General features: G+C 39.6%; 2 protein-coding genes across 2 annotated transcripts in view; both read right to left on the reverse strand.

Annotated features, from left to right (window-relative positions):
• Window positions 1-15,643, reverse strand: part of adcy2b (adenylate cyclase 2b (brain)) — a 70,038-nt gene extending 54,395 nt beyond the window's left edge. The window contains exons 1-2 of the mRNA XM_083544272.1: window positions 15,167-15,643; window positions 8,739-8,936 (exon numbers count right to left, since the gene is read on the reverse strand). Coding sequence (XP_083400398.1) covers window positions 8,739-8,936; window positions 15,167-15,526 — 558 coding nt within the window. The 5' untranslated portion in view covers window positions 15,527-15,643. The remainder of the gene's footprint in view (window positions 1-8,738; window positions 8,937-15,166) is intronic.
• An 8,172-nt stretch (window positions 15,644-23,815) lies between these two features.
• The window catches only part of tent4a (terminal nucleotidyltransferase 4A), a 19,081-nt gene continuing 15,396 nt past the window's right edge, over window positions 23,816-27,500 (reverse strand). The window contains exon 13 of the mRNA XM_083544275.1: window positions 23,816-26,290. Coding sequence (XP_083400401.1) covers window positions 26,174-26,290 — 117 coding nt within the window. The 3' untranslated portion in view covers window positions 23,816-26,173. The remainder of the gene's footprint in view (window positions 26,291-27,500) is intronic.

Below are 27,500 nucleotides of genomic sequence, written 5' to 3' on the forward strand. Positions count from 1 at the left end.
ACTGCACCCCTGAAGCAGAAAGGGTTAAGGGCCCAACACAGGCAGCTGGGCAATACTGGGGCTAAGAATTTACATTTACATTTGCGGCATTTAGCAGACGCCCTTATCCAGAGCGACGTACAAAAGTGCTTTGAGTCTCTAGTAATGAATAAATCCACACTGGTACGCCAGATTACAAACTAAATATAAATATAACCCTAGAATTCTACAAACTTGGAAAGTGCTAATTTAAGTGTTTCAGGAAGAGGTAGGTCTTCAGTCGTCGCTTGTGTGAGGTATAGGTACAGGAAGTGATAGCTCGGTGATTTTTGCATGTGTTCAAATCCCAGCCCTGTCATTGTAGGCCCCTAAACAAGGCCCTTAACCCTCGACTGCTCCGTTGTATAAATGAGATAATTGTAATTCATTGTTTATAAGGAAATCTGCCAAATGCAATGAACGCAAATGTATACAGTATGTAAGGGTTCTCTCACTGTGTGTCTGTAACTATAGGAAAATCTGAACTTATAGAGAACTGATGTGCAGGAGACATCTACATGTCACTATACAAGCAATGATACAGGGGATTTGTACTTTTAGTCAAGTACAGAAACGATGTACTGCATCCATCACTGAATCTTTCACACCTTGTATTTAATGATCTAACTCCACCACAGGGGGATTCATTGATTACAGAACGATTCTGACCCAAAGAAAAAAAAAAAACACAAACCCTTTGTGGTTTGTGTATGTTAATATGAGCAGCTTTGTTCTCGACTGATTGGAGCACATTGGATCAGATCCACTTTCCATGCTTTTGTTAATTAAATCGTTTAATTGTGGCCTCTAAAACAGCATGAAAAAGCTGAAGGACTCTAATGGAGTCTGCCTGGAGTAAATGTTTCCTACAGCACTGAGCGGTGGGACACTCTGTACACCTAGTCCCTATCATCTTTCACTGATGCAATGAAATCATGAACAGTGACAACATGAAAAGCATGAAATATCTCCTACATGTTGATTACGGCTCAACTTGTGCAACAATCAGTCAGTAGTCCAGGAAGGCTGAGGCTATACTGACTTTTAATGTTGATGGTTGTATGTAATTAGCGTGTTTCCTATGAAGGTTACAGCAGAAGAGTAAATGGTTGGATGAAGAATGTAAAACAACGTAATGACCTTTCTTGTCAATAATTTACATTTATCATATTTATACAACTAAGTAGCTATAGGGTTAAGGGACTTGTTTAGAGGTAACCATCGGATCCAATGCTTTTACCACTAAGCTACCATTTAGGACATTTCACCCTTATCCAGACCAACTTACAATTACAATTTAAAGGGATTTGAACAAACAACCATCCAAGCTCAAGTTCAACACTTTAACCACTAAACTTCCACCTCCCCATGTTTCTCTGTTTTTTATTTATTATACTAAAGAAGAATTGAACTAAAGAAAAGATAACTGTCACTGACTGGCCTTGGGCACCTGAATACCATTATTTATCTAAAATCTCAATATGACTAACAAGAAGTAAGCTATTGAAGAATAATTACACAATTTACACTACATGTTTTGTGGGACATCTGGAAACAGAAAGGAGGACAAAGAGACATGAGAATGAGAAAGGAAAGGTTGTTTTGTGTGTAGACGTATTTTCGGGCCTCTTAGTTCCAGTGATGGGAATTTTAATTCTACAGCATACAAAGGCATTCATGTTTGTGCCAAATGAAATAAATATGAATTTGATGGTCAATTGTACTGTATATGTACTTTTGGCCAAATTTGTGGCCCTAGTGGTGAAAGCAAGTATTGGTTAGTATTGGCCAACTGTATAGTTGTCAACTATTTTCCACATTCTTGCAGTGCTGCAGGTAGAACCCCACAGTCAAATAGGCATTTTCTTGAGAATGTTTGTGATTCTTGAGTGTAATTTTATGTAAAACTCTCCATTGAAGTAAAAAAAAAAGTGGTGGACGAAGTCAAATAAGGTCACGAGTGCTGTGACGAGTTCGAGTCTGGAGTTTCTTCCATCATTTATTTCTCTCAAAATGTTCTGCTTACTGTTGAGCTGACGTTGAACTGGATGTTGGTAATAAGTAGATACCGCCAATCAAAACAAGTTAAAATCAGACCAGCGCTCATCCCTGATTGGTTGTTTGCTGTGCGCTTGACCAGTTTTAATTCACTCATAAATAAAAAGCAACGACTGATTTCGCAAAAATGTACTTGAGTAAAAAGTGAGATATTAAACTAAAAATTAATTGAAGTTAAAGTAAAAGGAACATGTTGGATCGCATCCACTTTCCATGCTTTTGTTCATTTAAGTGTTTGATTGTGGCCTCTTTTTTTTAAACAGCATGAAAAAAGCTCTTCTCTGAGGGACTCTAATAGAGACAGGCTGCCTGGAGTAAATGTTTCCTACAGCACTGATCGGTGGTCTGTACACCTAGTCCCTATCATCTTTCGCTGGTGCAATCAAATTATGAACAGTGACAACATGAAAACCATGAAATATCTCCTACATGTTGATTACGGCTCAACTTGTGTAGCAAGCAGTCAGCAAGGCTGAGGCTTTAGACTTTTAAGGCAAGTCAGCTGTATGTAATTAGCGTGTTGCCTATGAAGGTTACAGCAGAAGAGTAAAAACAAGGCTGCCCGAACAGATACGTGAAAAAGTTACTGAATTACAGCAACGATTGACTTCGTTACTGTTCACCCCCAAAAAAAGTAACAAGAACATTTTTATTTTATTGCTTACATAAACAGCTTGAGTCTGGAAGTGCAAAATGATTACGATCAAATGAACCCCCGACTGTTCTACAACCTCTCACTGACAATAACACATGTCTAAAGGACATAGAGGTCATTGTGATTATTAGACCTGGTCTCTTCCTTGCTGAGCATAAACACAAAGGCGCTCTGGGGCCACTCAGGTGAGCCAACCGAGCTACGATTGCCTCGTCATTGTGTTTCTGCCTTCATTGTGACTTGCTGACAGGAGCCGTGTCACAATTTCTTCCATTATGTCTTTGTGCTCCCAGCATAATGCTAAAACCTCTTGAATGGCCGTAAATATCCCCTGTGAACAAAAAGCACAGTTTCCAGGTGCCGGCTGTGATAAGCTGAAGAGCAAGCGGCGCTGCACTTCAGAGTGCCACCTGATGAAGCGGCCTTACTTTGAATGCGGTGTGTGCTTAATGGAGTGAGGTGGAAAAAGAGTGAGTTTGGTGATAAAAGGTTAGAGAAAGGAGCGGTGAGAGAAGACGTCAGTGGAGCTTCTTAATAATGCAGCGCCAACAGGTATTAATATTCCTGCCAGGAGAAAAAAAGAAGGGGGGGCAAATGAAGAGAGAAGATAAAATTAGATGCGATGTGAAGGATGTACCTGATTTAAGTACATCTGGAATATTCGAAATGGTTTTTACTGTTTCCCTGAACAACCATTGTGTAATCATAGGTAGGATAAAATCCTGCATGAAATAAGATTGCAGCTGTCAGGGTTTAAATAGGACATTCACCCAATTCATGCCACTTGTACAGGACATGGAGATTAATAACAACTGTGTGGCATCGTTCCATTTTTTTTTTTTTACATTACGGTCTACAACATCCAAAGAACGAACTAAGTGTGTTTTTAAATGAGAATTCTATCACGGTGTAAGGTTATACAGTGTCAAAAGCGTGGAAACACCTTGTCTTTTATGGTTTATAAGAGACACATGTATGTTCTTTTTGTTTTAATGCAAAAACTGACAAGAATTGGGCAGTGAATGACTTTTAAAAATCCTAACTGGACATTTTTTTCTCTAACAGAACAACTCATGTAACATGGAGAACAGGAGAGAAGATGTTAGCACCCCCACAGTCAAACATGAAGGAGGAAGCTTAATGGTTTGAGCAGGGAAGGTTGGAGACTTATTCCGGTTGAAAGGAACCAACATGGCAACCATTCCATACTGCAACACCATGCAATTCCATCTGGACTGTGGCTCAATGGAACCGACTTCACCATACAACAAGACAATGAGCCGAAGCGTACATCCGAGTTCTGCAAGCATTATTTAGAGAGCAAACAGTCGTCTGAAGGATTCTCAATCATGGACTGACCTTCCCAGTCACCACACCTAAATCTTATTGAACTGCATCACAGAAAGAAATCTCAAACTAGTGAAGAACATCTTCCAGCAAGAGGTACAGAATGGCAGAGTATTGAATATTTGGAGAAACAAACTGTCCGCATGCCCAAAGTACGAAAATCTGTTATTCAAGCTAAGATAAAGCTAACATGCTAAAGTGTAACATCTGTACATTAATATATTTATTTTCAGTCGAAGTAAATCTTCATACCATCACACAACCCAGTTTGTTGCATAAAAACAAACAGAACATGTACGTGTCTCTCTAAAACCATAAAAGACTGTGTTTTGAAACTTTTAACAAGCACTGTAATTGAAAACATTGAATAACAATAGTATGTGATTCATCTGAGTTTATCATGAACTAATGGTGAATGAAAGCATGGTCAAATCAACACCTGATAAAGCGCTAACGGAGTGATAATGAGTCACATATTTGTTATTTCATGCACTATTTAGATTTTGGGCTGCAGCTGAAGTGTTTTTGGTTTTATGCTGATTCCTCGTCCTGTACTGTATTTTAGATCTTGGTGTCTCTACTAATAAGCTGCTGACTGGAATGAGGTACGTGCGATTAGAGAAACCAACAAGGGAGTCTGCTAATGCACACTGAAGCTCAGTAGAGCCGAACATGGTGGCAGATAGAGATTGTAATCATTGATAACAATGTCATAATAAAACTGTTACAATTAGATTGTATATGTTATTTAAATGTATTTGAGGACCGGAATATCAAATATATTATAATCCGGTTGAAACAATAAATATTGTATGTAAAAATCTTACTTTCCAGTAAAATCTTGACACATTAGTAATCAACTTCATCTTCTATGCTAGTGATGATGTGTGGCAAAATACCTTAATATATTTTATTTCAATATTTAATTTTTTTAATATATATTTTTATATATTTTAAATATTTAAATATTATATTTTTATATTTATATTGAATATTTTTATGAAAAGTTTTCCTTCATATTTTGTTTATTCAAATACCTCCTATTTGATCAAACATTTTATTAGATTTTTTTTTTATTTTTTACATTTGCATGTTTATTTTCGTAGTTGATGCAGAATTTTTGTGACAAAACATCTATTTATTATATTAATGTGTTAAAGTGATTGTTAGGAAATGTTTGTTCCTGTTTATAATTGAAAAGAAATGTGACAGAAAAGGAGATTTTTTTTTCATTTCAGAATTTGAGATTGTGTTGAAGGTTCGTTTATTCATTGTTGAGTAAAAGACATGCAAATTTTTTTGACAATTTTATTACACAGTTCATTAAATGGTTGATTTGTGCTTTTCCATTTCACTTTTTAACTTTTATCGTTAGTCATTGTATTGGGGTACGTTTCATGTCATGGCTTTTCCGTGGAGGGGCCAATAATAATGAGCTTACTATTAACTATTTCATGTAGCAACATTAGCTCATGATCAGTTAATGCATCAACTATTAATTCCACATGCAGTATTACAAATAGTATTTAGTCCATTTAAAGGTAATGAATGAAGGTAAAGTACATGAACTGTGGCCTGTGTTTTGCTGGAAAGAGGGAAGTAGTAACTTTGTGGTTACCATGTTGGACTTTGGATCAGAAAGTCATGAGTTCAAATCCCAGAGTCACCAAGCTGCCACTGCTTGAGCAAGACCCTCAGCTGCTCAGTTCTATAAATGAGGTAAATCTATAACACTCTGGATAAGGGAGTCTGCAAAATACCATAAATATAGCTAGCAAATACCAAATGGTGCTCGAATGGTAATTTGCAGGTAATTATCCACGTAAGTCACGACTAGCAGTAAACCAGACGTCATAAAATGGTCCATGTTTTGTTCATATCAAGGTTGTTCAGATCAAAAGTAGGATTTGATACTCCTTGCTCTACATTTAAAAGTTTACTTAAGTTTCTAGTCAAACTAGCTTGCAGTTGAACTAGCTTTATTTGAGTTATATTCTATGTAGAACTTGGCTAAATGCTCAAAACAATAAGCTAGCTAAGATACTAGCAAAAATACTGGGGGATTTCATGATTGCGGTACACACCGATATAACGTAGTTGCATTTTTTTGATTACAACCTCCAAAATCTACTGCACATACAGGACAGATGTCAATGATGGTTCCTGTTCAGGGATCTAACACTGACTCTGGTTCTTCTGAGCGCTTGCTCAGAAGCTAAATCAGACGAGCTCTGTAATATTGTTTTCATCATTTTAGATTCGACAAAATAACATATGGAGATAGTTTAGTGTGATGCTATCATGAAGTGTTACGTGCCACAGAAGCACATATGTGTTTGTATAGCTTTGCTGCTCTTTCTACCCTTCGTCTACCTTTTGTCTTGCCTTTCCTCGAATGCAGGTGCAGGTTCCTTTCATTCAGGCATTATGGGGGATAGAGGATTAAAGTGGGGTCGCAGAGGAAGGAATGGGGGAGATAACAAGAGAAGCGGGAACCGGAAAATAAAAACTAAAGCAACACTGTCTGTAGTTTATACCCACGGTGAATAGCAATACCTTCTCTTCGGCATATACAGTCACACTTAATCTTACATCCACTCCTGCTGATAACCTGCTGTTACTACCGGTTCGAATGCGCTGTGTGGACAGGTGGTGTGGGCGCCTCTACATACCACCATGTAGAAGTTTCTCTGTTTAGACTCAGACTGTTTATACACCAGAAAGTGAAGTAAAAGAAAAACTAAAGCTACGTTTTTAGTCATGTACTTTTTTCCAACACTGATCCCAAAAACATCAAATGTTACTTCCTTAACCCAGACTTCAAAAAGGAACGTAAGCTACCAGATCAGTGGTATCAGATCAGGGTTTCGATTCTCCAGAGCCGAACTCTGTTCTTGCAAAAGATACTTGCTCAGTTGATGAAGTCTATCTTCAAAATTTCGAACCAGTGAATGTGATGGACATAATGTATCAGCTTCATTAAACCTTTAGTGACCTCTTATGTCCTGTTTATGGGGGCGGAGTCACACAGGACGAGCCCACGACTGTCAATCAGGATAGAAACGTGTTAATATCTACAGCAATTTGGGTTGCCTCAGCCCACTGTACTTAAGACATTCGACCTTGCTGTGACCCTGAGTTTGTTGTTTGGATTAATTCTGTAGTTGAATCAGTTCGACTGTTGTTTTAAAGGACTCTGTATAAACCCCTCAAACACTCAACTTTTTTGAAATTCAGTATATCACATTGAAGGACATTTTCACACATAGACCCTGGTGGTAGTAGCATAAAAAGATGTACGTTCAAGTTCCACAGTGTTCACGTCCAAATGTCCTGAAGGTCGTGTGAAGAAGTAGTTCGCTCAATCTCGACCTCTCAGACATTATCTAGATGATGAAGATCATTTTGACGTGGAATATCCTTCACGGTTATGAATGCTACTTTGCCATATTCGCTCAAATTCGCTAATTCGCTGCTAAAAACCTCTTTAAATTTGTAAAAGTATTTATTTAAAAGCCTGAAAGCGAAGCTCTACACGGCCTGTTGCAAAATAAAGAAGTGTTATTCTGTTACACAATTTTTCATGCTGGGTTCGAGTGTGCTAATAGCAGTACTGTGTGGCCAGAGCTTTCACAACGGGGGCCACTAGATCTTGAAAAAAAAAAAACACTTAAAAACCCTGTGTCATTTACTGAAGCAAATAACAAAGAAGCGGTTGCACGTTGAGAGACTTTTAAAAATTTGAGTGACTATGCCAAAAAATAGTTTTTTTCATAGCCCACGTAATGAGCGCTAAAGTATATTATTTGTGTTTATGGGTATTGCTGTATTGTTTCACTCCTCAGTAGCAGAGTTGCATGCACCAAGCCTGTGTGTGTGGGGGGAAAAACGGATTTATAGCAGAATCCAGAGCACAAGGTGTGACAGTTTTCCCCTGTGCAGCTCATCTACTGATTTAGAAGCACATTGTGTGTGTGTGTGTGTGTGTGTGTGTGTGTGTGTGTGTGTGTGTGTGTGTGTGTGTGTGTGTGTGTGTGTGCATGTGTGCATGTGCAGCCTTTCATCTAAGATCCATGTTATAGAGTACCTCAGGTCCCATCCAGGAAATTTGATTGGAGTATGAGTCACTTTCGGTCCTGATAATAACTGAATAACCGAAATGAACGTCAATGACTGTACGTAGCTGTGAATTAAGCACAGCTACGTACAGTCATTGACGTTTATTTCGGCAGCGGATCGATTTTGCAACTCGGGTATGATGAAATGTGATGCTAAAAGTGTGCCGTGCTCATGAGGGGCTGGTAACAGCTAAATGAGTAGATGCAAAAATAAAGAGGAAGTATTGAAAAAAGAGCATACTGAAAGGAGGAGGAATATGTTGTGTGTGTGTGTGTGTGTGTGTGTGTGTGTGTGTGTGTGTGTGTGCGAGATAGCGACAGTGTGGATTGAATGTCTATAATTACTGTAATACAGTATGTGCAGCCGTGTCACAGGTAATAATGATTCACGACGCGTTACAATACGTCGTGTTTTGGGGGTGGGGGAAGCAAAACGTGACCGATAAAGCTTTATACTAGCTAAAGCCTAACAACAGGATAAGTTTGCATGTAATGACAGATAAAGTGAGAAAGGCACGTCGCAGCGATCTCTCCGGTCTCACCTGGTCCCACGGACAGACGATCCCTCCAGAGAACATGAAGAGGTAACCCATGGCAACCAGGCAGCCCCAGATGAGCAAGGAGAAGAGGCGGAGGAGCTTCTTGAAGACTGATTCGATGCAGACGAGGATGAAAATGGCAAGGAAGATGGCCAATGTGGTGGGCACAGTGATGAGGAAGGCTACGTGGTCCTCCATTACCTGGAGAGAGAGAATGAAGAAAAAGTTTACTAAGGAGCATCAATGAAGCTCTTCTAGTAGATAAATCCAGGTTAAGGATTATACATGAGTGCAAACTGCCGAAAAATTGTTTAGGATTTTTTTTTTTTTCTTTTCAGAATAAGGTCACATCTTGCACATTCTTGGAAAGAGCGTTAAATGAATTAATACAATTTTAATACCTGAAATTAAATGTTTTAAAATTTTTGAATCTATTAGTGCGCATATTTGCATTTGAGTATCACTTCAGTAGTCAATGTTTGCCATCCACTGCTCATTGGGAATGGCCTAGCCCAATCAGATGCATTTTTAAGCCTCAAACAATAAAACAGATCTATAAATTATGTAAATGCATTCGAAACTCTAAGATAAAATATGAACTTCATAAAAAAAGAACGCACAGCAATGCTATAAAGCCCAGAGGGTTAGAACAGGATTTAGGAAACCGGAGGCTAAGGATCAATACGGGTATAAGCCATGATATAAGACCGTAAAATAGTATTCCACAGCTCTGGTTGCTGACATACAGACACCCAGGAGGCAGAAGAACATGTGCATGAACCGTTCAGACCAATGCGACCTTTACACCCTTTCTCTCTATTCACATCCTTCTTTTTTTCTAGTGGGTTAAAGAATACAAAGTTTTTCCCCCCTCAAGAGGAATGTAGCACTACAGCATGAGGTGAGTCTCTGGGACAGGAAAACAAAGCTACACAGAATTTATTTAAATATGACATAAACTAATAGCTACAACGCAACATTAGAACGAGGAAAAGTTCTGATCTCGGTGACTGCATTCTCGTGATCTCCTGGGGATTTTTTTCATTAATTTTTTTACGCTGTCTGTTTATAAAGAACGCCTTTTGGGTTGGGAGTTCAGTTGAGAACGTCCAGGCTATACACATTTACAACGGGGCCACGGCAACTCAAATAATTCCTTCTGAAATGAGCAGAAAAGCATCTTAGAATGCTGAAGGCTGTGAGTTCAAATCCCAGCCACACCAACTCCCCTGAGCACATAAACATCAGATAAAAAGTTGTATACATGGGATAAAATGTAAGTCGCTCTAGATAAGTGCATCTGCTGAATGGAACGAATGAATGAAAATTGCATTGCTGCCGCACGATTGGATATTCGCATAAATAGTACAAAAAAATGCATAAAAGTTTAAAGTTCTATTAGATTTTAATTATGCAATCCTCTTGTTTTACTAAATTTTTTTTTTTTAGATCTTTCTATTTTTTGTACCAGCAAAGAAAGAAAGAAAAAAAAATGCTTCCTATTGCAAGTCAGTATTTTCTATCCCCTTATTTTTTCTGGTTTAAATACAACAATTTGTGTCTATGCGATGGTCTAAAAAAAAAATTATCCTGGCGAGCTCAAAGGTGTGAAGTGTTATTAATAAACTGCCAATAATTAATTCAACAATCTCTAATAAGAAACTGGCAGGTCGGTAAACAAGTCGCTGTGTCATACCGAGCATTTTTATATAGCCGTCAGTATTTTCCTCCTTTATTAACTCAGGATTTTATATTTATACGTTTATATGCACAGCATTTTCGATATGATACACGCAGTATGATCAGTCAGTCCTCAGTAAGCATGGCTTCTCAGGTAATCAGTCTGCGAGAGCATCATTAAGACCGAGTGAGTCACCAGTCGTAAGAGGAGACCCCTCGGGAGTGAAATGGACTCAGGAAAACTCGTTCATGCACACACACACACACACACACACACACACACACACTGCATCTCAATGAAGTCCTGAGGAAGTCGTACAGCTTCACAAGCAACTAAGCAGCAGAGATTCAAACACTCATTCGCAGCTTGGAACATGGCTTTCCGGAGGATGGATGAATATGCTAAACGCGCATATCAAAGTCCAATTAGCGCTCTCAGTCACTGATTGCATGATTAGCACTAGAACGCCAGTCTTCCTTTTTTTTCCCAGGCTCGGTGCCCCCCTTGCTGTTTCTCTGGGTTAAAGCTAAATCTGCAACACTTATTTGCTTATCATCGTGTCTGCTCGGCCACTAAATGAGGCCGCAAACGCAGCTAATTAGGCATTGGAGCCCATTTGAATCCATTTAAACCCCATTTTTTATGTGGTCACAAAACGCTTTATTACATCAGAGGCCCTTCCTGTTCATTCGCCTTATCTATCTGGGCCACGCGCGTGTGTGTGTGCTAGTTTGTATGTGTGTGCATGCATGTGTATGGCAATGCGTGGGTGTGTGTGGTTTTGGAAAGAGCTGCTGATGGGACAAGAATGTGAAAAATGTCACCCAATGTCAGCAGTTCGAAACTTCACAGACTCAAGCTGTAACACGGAAACACATTGAGGTCTCTCTCTCTCTCTCTCTCTCTCTCTCTCTCTCTCTCTCTCTCTCTCTCTCTCTCTCTCTCTCTCTTTCTCTCTCTCTATTTATCATCTGTGTATGAGAGAAAACCTGATAAGGAAACACTTGTGTGTTGTGTTTTTTTTTTCTCTCCATTGCTGGTATATTTTTAATCCTGCACTTTGCATGTGTGGGTGTGCAGTGGGAGTAACCCGGAGCCTGTTAACACCTTCGTCGACAAGCATCGCTTATGTGCAGAGGATTAAAGTCTGCTGAAGAGTGCTGCGTCGATAAGCAGGTCTGCATTCGCCACTTCCGAAACTCGGCTTACACGAGCACAGATACGTACGTACCTGCGGCGACAGATACGCCGCCAAGGCAAGATTTGTAACCTGCCAAACGACAACAAATACGATGAAACCCTTCTATCCTGATGGATGGGTGTGGTGTCTTCCAGTCTAACCCCGCCCCCATCTGCAGGCTTATTGAATGGTTTGATGAAGACAAATGTCCTCACAAATTCGCCGGTTGAAGACCTATGGGAGATTTCGCTTTGGAGCTAGGTGTTAGTCGCCACTCTCCATCATCATGATCATCGTCATTATCAGGACACAGTGTGCCTCGTTTCAGTGCAGCTCCAGAGGTTCAACCCCGAGGTGCATTCACACTGTCCTGGTGGCTTGTGATAAGCCTATCACCTTGTTTTTCTTGTCCTTCATGTCACCTTTTGTTCTATATTTCCTAGAAATCTCCATTTCTTAGAAATCCATGGACCACCAAAGTCAGTGGTTGGACCCAAATAAAATACATGAAAGGGGGAAAACATGTTCCAGAGTAAGTACTGAAAAAAACAATACAGAAAACATAATGAATCATCCAAACAGGTATCTTTTTCGGTCCCATGTTGTTACTGACTCGTTTCCCACAGGTTGATTTTATTCTGTGTGTGGGTGAGAGGTTGGATAGTTTGCACATAATAGACTGATGTCAATGTTTTGGCAGCCAAACAGATACCATAGAGGCTTTTTTTTTTTTTTATCAAACATGACATACTTGATACACTATGAGCTATTCAATTAAATTACATTACATTTTAAATTGCAATAAATTCAATATTATTTGTAAATCACTTTTAACCACGGACATTGTCCCCCAGGGCAGATTTATTGAATAAATTAGGGTATAAAATTTGAATAGATATATATTCATGCTTATTAGTTTATTCCTTAAACTTTTATCCCTAATAAGCAAACCAGCAGTGAACGTGGGAAGGAAAAACTCGATGAAATGGTAAAACGCTTGCTATGCTTCAGAGTCAAAGGTGAAATGGTGCATCAGTAAAAACATGATATTAATTCAATTCAATTCATTTTTATTTGTATAGCGCTTTTAACAATGAACATTGTCTCAAAGCAGCTTTACACAGATAATGTGGTGATTAAAAGTGAATATTTATAAGTAAGTTTGTCCCTGATGAGCGAGCCGATGGCGACTGTGGCGAGGAAAAACTCGCTTGGATTTACAGCTCGGTTCCGTTTCTTGATCTGTTCCGCACCATATATTTGTATTTGAATGTCTGTGTCCTGCGTCCCACCGGGTTCCAGTCCCAATACACACCTCTATTCTCACCCAGGAGCCCAGTGACCATAGCAGGGAAGCTTTCAAAAACCATACTTCCCTTCGTTTATTCATATCTCTTCTTCTATAACAATGAACACGTCATCCTTTCGAGCCGAGGAGTGTATTCCCTAAAGACTGTTAATGATTTAGAGCGAAACATATATTCAATTGTGGTTTTTGAGAGATATCTACCATTAGCTTTAATCTAATGAATCTAAAATGACGCTCTGGACTTTCTCACAAAATAGCTTCCAGTATATACATATTCTTCATTAGCAATAAAGCATTAAAGATACAGTATGTACTGGTCTATATGGTTATCAGAAGCTATTTATCCACTACGTTTTTCAGACTACCTTCGAGAGCAGGTCATTAGATGATTATGGAGGATTTTTCAATCTGTGAAGCCCAATAAATCCCAATCCAGTCACACTTCCTGTGAAGCTAGCAGCTATGCAGATGTGCTCCAAATGTGCATTAACTAAGTGGTTCCTTCTGCACTGTCTCTTTGGACAAAAATTAGTTCTGAAAGGAAAATGGATAGTGAGTCTGCAGAGAGTGAATATGTGGTGTGTGTGTGTGTGTGTGTGTGTGTGTGTGTGTGTGTGTGTGTGTGTGTGTGTGTTTGTAAGTGATGCATTATAAGGGTTTGGGGTCTATGGCTTTAGTCCACGGTTGGTCTTTCAGTGTAATTTGAAAAGGGACAGAAAAGCGGGCCTAGATCTCACCCCTAGACGCTTTATCTAGCTTGAGACAAGAACTCAAGCAGGTTTTTTGTCTCACCTTTGCTAACAAGCATAAAAAAAAAATCGACTCGGATCACATTTAGGGTCCAGGTATGGACACGAAACCCAGCCACCTTCTGTATATACAAGACTCGTCTTGATTTTACGCTCAGTTTTAGCGCGTAATAAACGATTTCGCTCGTTCTCAAAACAAGCTCCGCACAAGGTAAGTGATTAGCCGCGCTCACATCGATTTTACACGCGGCTAATGATCAACTGATCTTATCAAGTTAATTCGCTTTTCCAATTACGTGCTCTGTAAGCACTGCTCGAGTGAGAGGGAATTAATAATCCCTCCGTTCTAAGAAGCCACTAAAGAGTCGCAAGTGTTTTTTCGCTCTGGAAACACAAGATAAGCATTTTGAGGAGGGGAAAGAGCTTCCTGTGCTCGGGGGGGGGGGGGGGGGGGGGTGGTGTGGGGGGGGGGGGTTTAGGGGAGGTTAAAAGGATTGAAAATTCAAGTCTGGAGTGGGGATTTTATTTTTTTTGCATGGACTTTGGATTTTTGGATTTGGTTAGCCAGTATGTCCTAATAATAATAATAATAATAATAATAATAATAATAATAATAATAATAATAATAATAATATGGTACATTATTAAAAAATAACACAATAGACATCAATCTTTTGGTAGACAACAACTCCTTTCATTCCTCTGAGTAATTAAATAAACTTTAAAATATAAATATAACTATTCAAATGCTTTCTAAGGAGCTTTAAAAGATTTATTGATATCCGGATTCAACCAGTCTCATTCAAGTGACCAGCCGAATAGACTAATGTTTATAAGGATTCACTATATTAAATATTTAGTGTTAAAAAATCTCTGTTTCATGAACCTCGGTTGAGTCGAGACCCTGCTTTGACGGTCGCTGTTGTAAATTCATACACTTCTAATAGTCCTGCTTATTAGTTACAGTTAATGTATAATCGTTCTATCAATAATCAGCATGATCTTATACGTTAGGAAATGAAATTTTTTGAAACGGTAATAAAACATGTATAACAGGTGTATACCAGTAGTCATGTGTGTATAATACATGAATGAGAATTTGTATAAAGTAAAGAAATTATAATAATCATCATCTTTATTTTATATAGAACCTTTAAAAGTAACATCTCAAAGCGCTTTTCAAGCATGGAAATAAAAACAATAAATAAAATCAAATAAATAATAGTAATAATAAAGAAGAAGGGCAGCATTTCAGCACTAGACTTTGCTGTAGCCTGAAGTGCACAAGTCCATTCCTTCCCACTTGCGCTAAACAAATAAGGAAATAATAAGTGCAAAGAGAAGAATAACGCCGTTTATAATAAGGAGGCGCATTTTGTGTTCGAAGGATGAAAATGTTTAAAAGTTGAGCGACTCTGAATTCGTACACAAGGACGCGCTTGGGAAAGAGAAACTGGCCTCAGTCAGGAGTTGACCAGAAGTCCAAAAGCTTTGATGAAAAATGACACTCACCAGTCCCGAGGCAAAGAAGACGGCGAGCAGACACACACATGCTCCCATGATGATGAGGAGGAGGAAGACGATGAGCGGGTGCTGCTGGCTCATGCGGTAGTACGACTCGTAGAGCCAGTCAGAAGACTTGGGTCCCCGCACGTCCTCCGGCCCCTCCAGCACATAGGATCTCTGCAGCCGAGCCATGGGGCCAGCCTGGAGCCCGGAGCCTTCCTCCTCCTCTTCTTCCTCTTCAGCTTCCTCCTCCTCCTTCTGCTTCTTCTCCTGCTCTTCCACCACGGGTCGAGCGTTCAGCTGCAGCGTGCCGCCCAGGAGCGAGCGGTGCCGAGGCACCAGAGAGAGAACGGCCGCACGCAGCATTCTCCAGCCAACATGATGAAGTGAGCGCCTGAAAGCGAGGCAGAGAGAGGAAGAGGGAGCGGGCGGGAGTGTGAGACAGAGAGAGAGAGAGAGAGAGAGAGAGAGAGAGAGAGAGAGAGAGAGAAAAAGAGAGAGAGAGAGAAAGAGGAGGGGAGCGTCAGCAAAAGAAAGTGTTAAAGTCTATAGAGTCCATAGAATGAGTATGTGTTTGTGTGTGAGTAAGAGAGAGAGAGAGAGAGAGAGAGAGAGAGAGAGAGAGAGAGAGAGAGAGAGAGAGAGAGAGAAGAAGGCGAGTGATAAAAAGCAGAAAGAGTATTTTCTGTATACATTTATCTCTCATATGTTTATACTCTATATACCATAGTACATATAGACTCATTAATACTAACAATGGACATTTGCTCATCCAATTTTTATTAATGCAAATCCAATCATAAAACCAAAGAAGAAAGATGAAAGGAAAATAGACCTCAATTATATTAATACATTTTCATTAATTCATATCCTCGTTCTGTTTGATAAAAAAGAAAAAACAACAGTGATTGTTTTCACGTATGTCATTATGTGTAAAAATAGCCGCGTTGTCCAACGAGCCTCTGCTAAAGTGCAGTTTACACACTTTTTTTTTTTTTTGTGCCTCCCAAGAGGGAAGTTATTGTTGAAGTACAACTGAAGGTATTTACTGAGAATTTTAGACAGGAAGGAAGTGCTACTATGCCAAAAGAGCTGACACGCATCCACGAACACCTTTTCTCTTCAATAAGTGCATTAATGAGTTGTACATGACTCTACGCATGGCTATGTGCCAGTGTGAAGTATCAGACATGCTCCTCTTTTTTAGTAATTACAGATTAGCGTCTTGGTGAAGTATGAGCAGAGGTGATTATGGATTCTTGAGCTGCAAAGTATAAATCGGTGGTCCTTCCTCTCCGAACTGCTACGCCGTTTCATCCGTATTTGCAATTATTGAAAGTATTTGGATTAAATTACTGGGAAACCCTGACTTTTCCAGCCATATGAAGTTCTTCCCCAAACTATCACAACTTCGGAGGCACACATTTGTATAGGATTTCACTAAAAATTTCACTTTGCTTGAATTAGGAGAACCGAACCTGTTCCAGCATGACATAGAGTGCACCAAGAGAGCTCCCTGAAGATATGGCTTACATAAGTTGGAGTGGAAGATCTTGAGTGGCCTGCTACAAAGCTCTGACATCAACCTAATGAGCTCCCGGAGGAATGTGAACACTGAATGTGCCACAGGCCTGCTCACCTCATCTACACCCCACTGACTTTACTAACACTCTTTTATCTGAATGAGCACAAATCTTCACAAGGACACTACCAAAAATCTAGTGGAACATCTTCCCAGAAGAGTGGGACAGCAAATGAAGATTAAATGTGGACAGGTGTCTAAAACCTTTGTCCATAGAGTGTATGCTTAGTACAAAATAAATTACATTACCCCTCATTGCTGGTATAATTTATCACAAACAATGTTTTTTTGTGTTGTCATTTAATAGTTGATATGCAGATTGGCTACAATAAATTCTATTGAATACGGGGGCTTGAACCCCCTTAACCTGCTGATCAATAACCCAAAGCCTTAACCACTGAGCTACCACTGCTTAATAAAGCAAATGACTTACTTTTAGCTCCAGAGTTCTAGAGACCTGAGAAAATGAGTCGATCATCTCCTCAGTGGAATAACATTCCAGAGTGACATTTCAGCTTTTTGGTATTTTGGACTATTTGAGAAAAGAAAACCAAACAAATCTTCAGCTTGTGAAAAACTCCGGCACTGAGGGAGCGCTTAATTTGGTTTTAAGCATATTTAACCAGCTTGGAGGCAATCTCTTTTTAAATAGGTGTAACGAACAGACACATGGAACAGCACACCATTTTAAGCGAAGCTCCAAGGGACTTCATTAATCTGCCTCCATTATGGCCTTCTACACTAATGGCTAAAACTCTATCTCTCTCTCTCTCTCTCTCTCTCTCTCTCTCTCTCTCTCTCTCTCTCTCTCTCTCTCTCTCTCTCTCTCTCTCTCTCTCTCTCTCTCTCTCTCTCTCATTTTTTTTTCTCTATCTTGCTTTCCAGTACTGTGACTCCACTGAGTCTGCCCAGAGTAATGGACCGATGATCTCATTAACCATGAGGCTCTGTAAAGACTTACATACACAATGAATAGTTCAGGACAGCCACTGCATCAGACTGTGCTTTTTGTGGCTGGAACCCAATCCATTTCAAATGTTTTACATATTATTGGCACTCCCGCCACAGTAATGGAGGCAATATGCTGTAGACCATCTACTCGCTGTAATGATCTAATAGATCAAATGGACACTAGACCAGCTCAATATATCATACAGCTGTCCTGGAAATAAGCCATACTGTAACTTTTAGAAGTCTTGGGTAAAAGCCATAATAAATCTCATAGCTGTTTTATAATCCAGTCATACCTATTAAAAAAGAGCTACTGTGCATCACCTTGGCAAACCTACAAAAAGAAATCAGGTTAATTATCTAGAGATTATTGTATATTGTGAACAGTAATTTATTCGGTCTTAACCAGATCAGGGTAAAAGTCCTTCAACAAAGTCAACAACACCAAATGAAGGGTTCTTTTTCTTTGCGTCTGTATCATACACATGAAGGTGAACAGCACAAGTCCGTAATTACGGCCCGATCGCGTTTAATCAGGTCACGTTGAACAGGGCACCGCTTGAAATGAAATAGGTTTTGAAGGTGACATGCAAATCCGCCACAATCTTTTCTTGGCTTTCATTTGCAGAGTCAGTGGAGCGGCCGGGCTCGGACGGGTCTCCTAGCGCCGTCACGGTCTGCTGCACCTCGCAGCTAATCCGCCTGGAAGCAGACACTATGGTTAGTCAGAAGTTTGTTAACAAGTTTGGACAATTCGTTTGAACTGACAAAGAAGTGTGAGAAGAAAAAAAGACGAGAAGAGGATAAATTAATTGGAGGGAAAAAGTAAAGTTGAACTGAATTATTTTTACAGCACTAATTAGACAGTTTCCATGGAATTTAATACAAATGTTTTAGGGTCCCATCTGAACAGGGCACAAATGAACAAGTTATAAAAAGATTACTAAAAAGAAACTAGGTTTCTACAGCCTAAAGATCCCTGAAGTTACTGAGGAAACTCAAAAACTTGAGGATGGATTGGATTTGTCCTGTCCTGTCCTGTCCAGTCTAGTGGCTTTTATTGTCATTTCTACTATACACAGTGGTACACAAAACACAGTAAAAACGAGACAACGTTCCTCCAGAACCTTGTCTGGCTCAAGACCACAGTTTGCATGAGCAGTTCTGAATTTAAGCGCCGATCATTCAACAGTACACCTCAAAAACAATGGAACTATAATGAATGGACAGTCGCTCGGCCACGCAAATGGGTTCCTTTTTGAGTCTGGAACCTCTCAAGGTTTTTTGTGATATAGTCCTGAAATTGATCTATTGTGTTCATAGACACGAATTTCCCTCTTTTTTCGTGTCATTGAGGCCGACTTTAAATGTAATGTATTTCAATAAGAAGTCCTTTTGGAGATTTTATTCTTGTATTTTATTGCTTTATATTTAATATTTTATATACTTATCATTATAGAAACAAACATCCAGGCAGTAAACTTATACATTATTAAATTTGTTTTACAACTTTTTAAAGCTGTGAATCTGCTTTGTAACAATGTCTATAGTTAAAAGTGCCGTACAAATAAAAACGAATTGAATTGGAGTCAAATTCACCACCGAACCAGATGTGCGCAAAACACTACGCTTTCTCAGCCTGCTCGAGCTCTTTAATAAAAATTCGTCACGCTTTGCTTTTTAAGAGTTGAATGTACGTCAGCATCTTGCAGCTTTTAAAAGCTAAATCCTAAATGGAGGATAAAAAAAAAAGGGATTGGGCGTGAAATTACGTGAAAATTAATACCGTCAAAAGAACGTGAAATTGATACCGTCATGAGAAACATGCTTCGTGTTATTCTTACTTCATTTGATCTCTTCAGTGGAAAATAATCAGGAGGAAATTGCTTTGTTTTAATGGAATCTAATTCCCTGTAGTGTTACATTTCACTTTTCTAAGTGCTTTGCAGCAGTGTCACTATGAAATGTAATCACTGTCCAATAGCTTTGTTGCTGTGTTTGGTGGGGAGGCTGTAATTAGAGCACGGCATAAAAGCATTGTTGAATGCTCTTTGTTGACTCGTTTTTTTTAAACTAGTATTTGGTTACTATACAATAATATACTGTACTACTATAATTAGGTTTATGGTTTTTGGGAGGCACATGCATGTTCTTATTGTTTATAGGCAGTAAACTAGGTACAAGGCAAAAACACATATTTGGACAGTAAATGACTGGTGAAAAGTTCTTTGGACAGATGAGTCCTGACATTTTTGTCTCTAAGAGAAGAAATTCTGTAAGACAGAGAGCATGAGAGAAGATGTTATCGGACTGCATTACATCCACAGCCAAAAATGGATGTGGAAACTTACTGGAATCAGTCAAATGCATTGTAAGGACTCTGGAGGCTGTTTTGCACAAATGATTAATGTAAAGGTGCCAACATACTCTGGGGAAAAAAAAAATGCGGGAAATCTGAAAGCATCTGGGCACACATGCCAGGTGAGAACCATGTCCTCATTATCTCTGCTTACTGAGTCTGCACAGATGCTTTTCGGAATTGGAAAAGCTTTGCAATCATTTAGCATTTTCATAATGCCTGTATTGTCGGAGCTCAATAAATCTGCATTGCTACACAATATATGGAAACAAAGTTTGTGCACACCTGACCTCTGGATTCATACGCTTGTCCTGTTCCACATTTAGTCCCTGTACGTGCTGTTATAATAAACTCCACTCCTCTGAGAAAATGTTATCACTAGAGCTTATGGAGATTTGTGTTTAAGGGTGTTAGCAAAGTGATGCACTGATGTAGATGATGTGAGGAGGCCTGGGGTGCAATCAGTGTTCCAATTCATTCCAAAGGTGTTCAGTAGGGTTGAGGTCGGATCTCTAAAGCAGGCCACTCAAAACTTTTCATCATATCCAACCCAGGTGATCTTCCTGGAGCTGGATTTGTGCACATCATCATTGTCATGCTGGAACAGGTTGAAGTCTTCTAGTTCAAGTGAATGGGAAATGTGATGCCATTGCATCCAAATACATTGTATACAATTGTGTGGCTCCAACTTTATAGTAACAGATTTGGGAAGAACTACATATGGCTGGAAATAGTCATGTTAAAATGATCCCTGTGCACACATCCTGTGCCTTCTTCTATATATTGCTATAAGTTCTAGCATTACAAGTACACTTGTCCATTTCCTTAAAATTGGGTGGAAGCCAGAACAGGACACAGTGTTTACAATAACAACAAAAGAAATGCTTTCTAAATGCAAATCGAGTCTCTCAAAAAAAGAACAGAAACACCTTAAACCATCGTGTCCCCAACAGGCTCCAGGAGTGCAATGAAATGACTTGGAAAAAGGAATTCAAACAATCCAGCTGCTTTTTTGTTTTCTGAAGTGGTGCGACACTGTAAAATCAGTCATTTTATGAACCTGGCAGAAAAGCTCCTCACGGTGCTCTCCTGTTCATAAGTTGATTTCACCACTGTTTTATATTAATGTATTCTAATTTATGTGTTTTTAAACACCAACAACCTGATTCCTGATTGATTGGGCTCTGTTTTCCCCTCTGATGCTGCCCACATGGGAAAACACGACATAAAAACAGCTGCTTGGAAAAATACAAAAGGCGAGGTGTTGCTAAAAGCAAAACATCACTTCAAGGACTTCTTGTTTTTCTCTACACTGAAGATAATATTTTAATGACTTTGGCTGATGTTTTGAGTTTCTGTTGCAGAATAAATTTGGGGCCAATCAGAAGCCTCCCTGATGGTATTGCATGATGAATACGTTTATATGAGTATCTGCCTTTATTTCTCAGCATTGAAGATACTATTAATCCTGAACAAATCTCACACACTATTTGTAGAAATGCAGCCACAAACTTGCAGGAAACCTCCACCATGCTTCACTGTTGCCTGCAGACACTCGTTATTGTACTACAGGCTTTCAGCAAACAACTTGGCTCCTGCTACCACCAAATATTTATTTTTAACTCATCAGTCCAGACCACCTGCACCCATTTTTTTTGCTGCACCCCATTTCCTCTGTTTTTATGCATGTCAGGTGTTTTTTTTTTCAACAGAAATATGGCATTTTTGGTGCATTTCTTGCATGAAGATCACTTCTGGCCAGACTTCTCCAGACAGTAAATAGGTGTACCAGGATCCTACTACTTTCTGCCAGATCTTTGCTGATGGACATCTTCTGATGTCAAAATAAATGAAGTTTGATGTGTCTTTTATCTGCTACATAAAGTTTCCTGTGCCGACCACTGCGTTTATGGTCCTTAACATTGGCTGTTTGTGGGGTTTTTTAAATAGCTTGAACAGCACATCTTAAAATGGTTTGAAATCACTGCCTGGAAAAACGTTTGCTGATGCAGTAGATCCACCTTGTGTCTTGTTGCTGTGCTCAGTCTTGCCATGGTGTATCACCTGTGACATATAACTGTCCTCCACAACCTCACCTTAGATGAGTTTGGCTGTGACCCACCCAAGAGTCCTACACAGCTGTTTCGGTTTACTGGGTTTTAACCTACATACAGAATGAAATTGATGATCATTAGCATCTGCTTAGTATAATTGGTTAATCATACACCTGAATCTGATCCTACAAAATCCCTGAATTTGTGCAAGTGTACAAAATGTGCAAAAGTATAAATTGTAAACCAAAATGTATTCATACCAAATATTAATTTGGTACGGATTTCTTTTGTTCATGTACTTTCCATTTTGTGCATTGATTAAAATGCACTACGAACACTTTACCTTTCGAAAGCATTCTCATTTTTGTTCCTTGGCATCTCTCCATATATAGCAGAATGACCATTAAGATCAACTTAAACTTTAGGAAAAGGAGATTGATTGATTGATTTGAAATTCCACCTCAACATCAATCTTAAATGATTCCCATTCTGATGTAACCGGTTTGAAATAATTCAGGGAGCTGATACTGCGTCACAGCACTGCTTCTGAAACTGAGCTAAAGGGAAAAACAATGAATTATGAATTTACTTCAAACGTTTTGCTCTCGTTTTTTTTCCCCGACTTCCCCACCAATCCCACGTGTGCACGTGTAACGAGGAGCGAAAAGACTCTTATCTGAGCATCCCCTTTAAGCAGCGTTCATGACACGGTGGTTGAAACGTTCACGGTGCTTATCTCTATACCACATCTGTACCCAATTTTTGGATCTCAAAAACACATCATCATCATATCATCATCATCTTCAATAAATGTTAAATTCCAAATCTCCAAATGCAGAAAAGTTTACATTCTACAACAGAAGTGTGGATTAGACTTATAATTCCTGTGAACAATTATAGTCAGTCCATATAAATATTATACTAATAAACAATTATAAATCTATTTTATTATAAAACACACAAATCACCGATATGGAATTTTCTGGAAGGAGTATGAGTGCTTTGTAACAATATTTTGGCCCAGGAAAGGTTTCTAGACTGAGCAACTTTGAATTATTTTGTCTTATATATATATATATATATTAAAAAAAAAAAAAAAAAAAAAAAAAAAAAAAAAAACACTACGGACAAAAAAATATTGGGACACCTGACTTCTCCAGCCATGGGATTCTTCACCAAACTGTTACCACAAAGCTGAAATCGCACCATTATATAGAAGGCTTTTGGATGTGGGAGCATCAGATTTTTGCTTTACTTGATTTCGGAATGCATGGCAAAGCCCCTGTGCACAAACCAAACTCTTTAAAAAAATATGGTTTATTCTGGTTAGAGTGAAAGATGTTGACTGGACTGCTATAGAGCTCTGACCTGAACCCTGCTGAAAACTTTTGGGATGAACTGGAACGCTGAGTGCACCCCAGCCCTCCTCACCTCACCATCAGTAAATGAATTTACTAACAACATAGTGGTTGAATGAGCAGAAATCCAATATTTAGTGGAACATCTTCCCAGAAGGTATATCCATATTATAACAGGAAATAGGGATTCAATGAATGAAAAATGTCTAAATCTTAAAAATCCTGGGTAAAGGTTTGTAGAGTCAAGCAGAAGAAGATTGTGAAAGAGTGAGGATGCCTTCTAGTGGCACATAAACTCCCACACACAGCTTGATATGGCGAACGATCAATAACTGCAACCGCACGTGTGGGTGGTTTTTAAGGGTTTTTATTTAAAAAATAAAATAGAAAATAAAGTACATAAAAATATTAAGGTGAAACAGCAAAAAAAAAAAAAAAAAAAAAAAAAAAAAAAAATTTAAATGCTGGGCGTGCCACGTTTAGGGCTTTTTGGCCGTACAGAGAATCGTTTGCTCACATCTTTTCGGGAGTTCTGCGCTCAGGACTGTACTGGAAGTCTGTGTTGATCGAGATTCAAAGCCAACAACATACACACAGCCATGATTATTCCGAAAGTCTGTCTATTCATTTGCTCATCATCAATAATAATAATAATAACAATAATAACATTTAATTATGAGCTCAGATTTTTTGCCCACAAAAGTTGGTTTCTACCTAAAAGCAGATACTGCTGTCATAATATTTGCCTCCTATTACATTAATGACATCACTCTCAGAGCTAAAAGGTGTGTGGGACGTCTCTGTGACGTTATATTATGGCCTCTGTGTGCATTTAAAAAAAAAAAAACGTGTTCGGTACCGAATCAGGGGCGTTCTCTCCCAAAGCGTAAAGGGGAGAGGGGGAGAGAGAGGGAGAGGGAGAGGGAGAGAGAGAGAGAGAGAGAGAGAGACTCCAAGTGCTTCAAAAACACTGGGAAAGCTGCAGACTTTTTTTTTTCCTTGATTTTTTCCTTTTTTTTTTTTTTGCATACACAAACTGTTTACATGTTGCTAAACTGAAGTGCCCCGTTTTTATTTATTTGTGTTTTTTTTTTCTTTTTTCAAGATTCAGATTCGTTCTCGTTGTTCCTCTCTGGCTTTAAGATGGGGTTGTCAAACGAAGACGGATTTAAACTCCATTTGCATAGTTACAATAACCTGTACGCCTGAAACCATCCGAGATAACAGCAATACAGTTTAGTGTGCTATATACAGACAGGAAATATTCTACAGTACAGGAATAAAATAAAACAAAAACAAACAAAACCTGACAAGGCAATAAAATAGTACCTGGAAATACACATTAAGATTCCAGAAAGGAATCAGACTAAGTTCCCTTTCTTGTCGTTCTTCGATTTGGGTGCCGACGCGAGAGCTCAGGGAGTCCGAGTCGAGACGATTTGACCCGTCTCTCAGCTGCGTGTTCGGTTCAGCTTCGCGAGCTCCCCGTAAGTACTTACACCCAGAGCAAGCTAAAAGGGAAACACACCCACACACGCACACACACACGGCCTAACGAGGAGGTTGGAGTGCTGGGATTTAGGCTTCTTTGGCTGTCTTGCAGCGTAGCACTTATGTAAGCTGAGCTACGGCTAAGACAGACCCGTGTTCCAGCATACACACCCATTCACTCTTGCCAACACCCCCCCCCCCCCCCCCCACACACACACACACACACACACACACACAAACACACACACACACAAAACAAGAGTGCTGAGAAATTCCGGAGACAAACAAGGAAATGGTGCCACCTGCAGACAGACTTTTTAAAATCATCTTGCAACACGAGCACACACATGTATACACACACACACACACACACACGCACACACACACACACACACACACGGCTCAATAAATGCAGCACCCGTCCCACTCAGTGGTCAGGGTCGGCCATGAGGCGATGACGAAATCATCGCTTCCTAAATTTCTCAAATAAAGCTTCAAGAGTTTTTACCTTTTACGGAAATTTAAAACTCTATAAAAAATAAAAGCGATTAAAAAAAAAAAAAAAAAAAGAAAGAAGAAAAAAACCAAAACAAATCTCGATGCATAATTAAATAATCGTCCTCACAAAAGTGAACCAAAAGTGAAAACAAAACAAAAAAAAGTTATTGCACAAATAACCAACTCCAGCCATCTGCTCAAACACCTGTGATTGCTTGTACACACACACACACACACACACACACACACACACACACACACACACACACACACACACACACACACACAGACAAAAAAAAATACACAAACAATTTCTTACCCCTAATTATAATACTGATGTAAGCCTGTGAATTTAGTGTCTGTGCACGAGGTCCCTTCAGAAAACAATAACACCCTCTACAGTGAAAAGGAAACTCGGACGGGGAAAAAGTAACGACGACGAGAAGATTTTCTCCAGAAATCATGAAGTAGATCGTCAGGGTTTTCTTCAAGGGGTAGTGGGTGGAGTGTTCGGAAATTCACACACATGCACAGATGAAGTCCGAAAGAGTAAAGGTAGCACCACCGATAGCGCAGCTACTGAGCGACGAGCTGCGGCAGAAAGCTGCTGGTCTCTCGGCTCGCGCCCCGCCAGCAGGAGGCCTTGTCGAGTTTTCATCGTTTTATGACCGGAGGAATAGGAGGAGGAGAGGGAAGAAGGGAAGGAGGGGTACACCGTGTTTATCTACTGACGCTGGCCGGTAGACTGTCCCTCTTCTTATGGCGCCACGCGTTGCGGTTGAACTGCAGGTGGCCGTTTGGTAAAACCGGGTTGTAGAAGCCCTTGGGACTAGAATGCTGTTTACACAGATGGAGAGAAAGAGAGGAAAAAGAAAAAAAGGGTCAAACAGTTGTCCAGCTTTTGAATTATGTCTGGATTGAGAAATTGGGGTGATACAAATTGTTCTGTAGCCAGTTATATACCTACACTACAAGGTGGTATTAAAAAGTTTCAGGACTAATGGTTCCACATAGACAGCGACTTAGAATAAAGAGTAAACGTGAAACTGGCCAAATCTGCCAAAGTGACGTTTGACATATACGTTTGACCCACAACGATGCTGCAACGAGTCGTCTGAGGTGTTTTGAGTTGCACATTTCAAGAACGAAAGAACTTCACTAAAAGACGAAAAAAAAAAAAAAAAAATTCAACCCTAGCTCCACCCCCGACCGTGTCGAAACCATTCAGCAACTCGTGCATGATGATCGTAGGAGAACAAATCCACATGATCTCACTTACACACTTATCCTACTCGCCAGATTCGGCTCCTGCTGACTTCGCCCTCTTCCCGAAGATGAAGAGTTCTGGTGGTTCCAATCTTGTTCCATTTACGGATATTGAAGGCTGCTGTGCTCATTGGGACTTCAATGCTGGAGAAATCTTTCTGTACCCTTCCCCAGATCTGTGCCTCGATACAATCCTGCCTTAGAGAATTCTTTGTAGAGTGCTGATGTAGGGTGCAGTCAGCATTCCAAAGGTGTTCAATAAGGTGGAGGTCAGAGTTCTATCGCAGGAGATCTTCCACTCCAACCCATGTAAAGCATATCTTTATGGAGCTGACTTTGTGCACTCTGTGTGTTTTGGATCTTCAAGTTCAAAGGCATCCTGCAGTGATTCCAAAGGCATCCTGTACAATTGGGTGCCTCCAGCCTTGTTGAAACAGTTTGGAGAAGAACCACATATGGATGGAGAAATCATCTTAAATTCATGACGGAAAATAATTCTCCTTGAAGTGAAGGTAAATGTGCTCTCGCTTGGCACGCAACATTACCCTCACAATTCATGTGGAAATCGCATGTGGCCACTTCAGGAATACGATCCTGGAAATCTTTTCCAAACGTGTCAGGCATCTTCTGCGATCCTCGCTGGTATGATCTCCATAGTTTCAAAACCGTGACCTTTGAGCTGGATCTTTACCTTCGGGAAGAGTCTCGAAATCCACAGGAGTCAAATCTGCAGTAGTGTGGACGCGTAGGTGAGATCAGGTAGATCGTTTATGGCGATCCT

The sequence above is a fragment of the Silurus aristotelis genome, assembly GCF_946808225.1.
Source record: "Silurus aristotelis genome assembly, chromosome: 6".
Classification (NCBI taxonomy): domain Eukaryota; kingdom Metazoa; phylum Chordata; class Actinopteri; order Siluriformes; family Siluridae; genus Silurus; species Silurus aristotelis.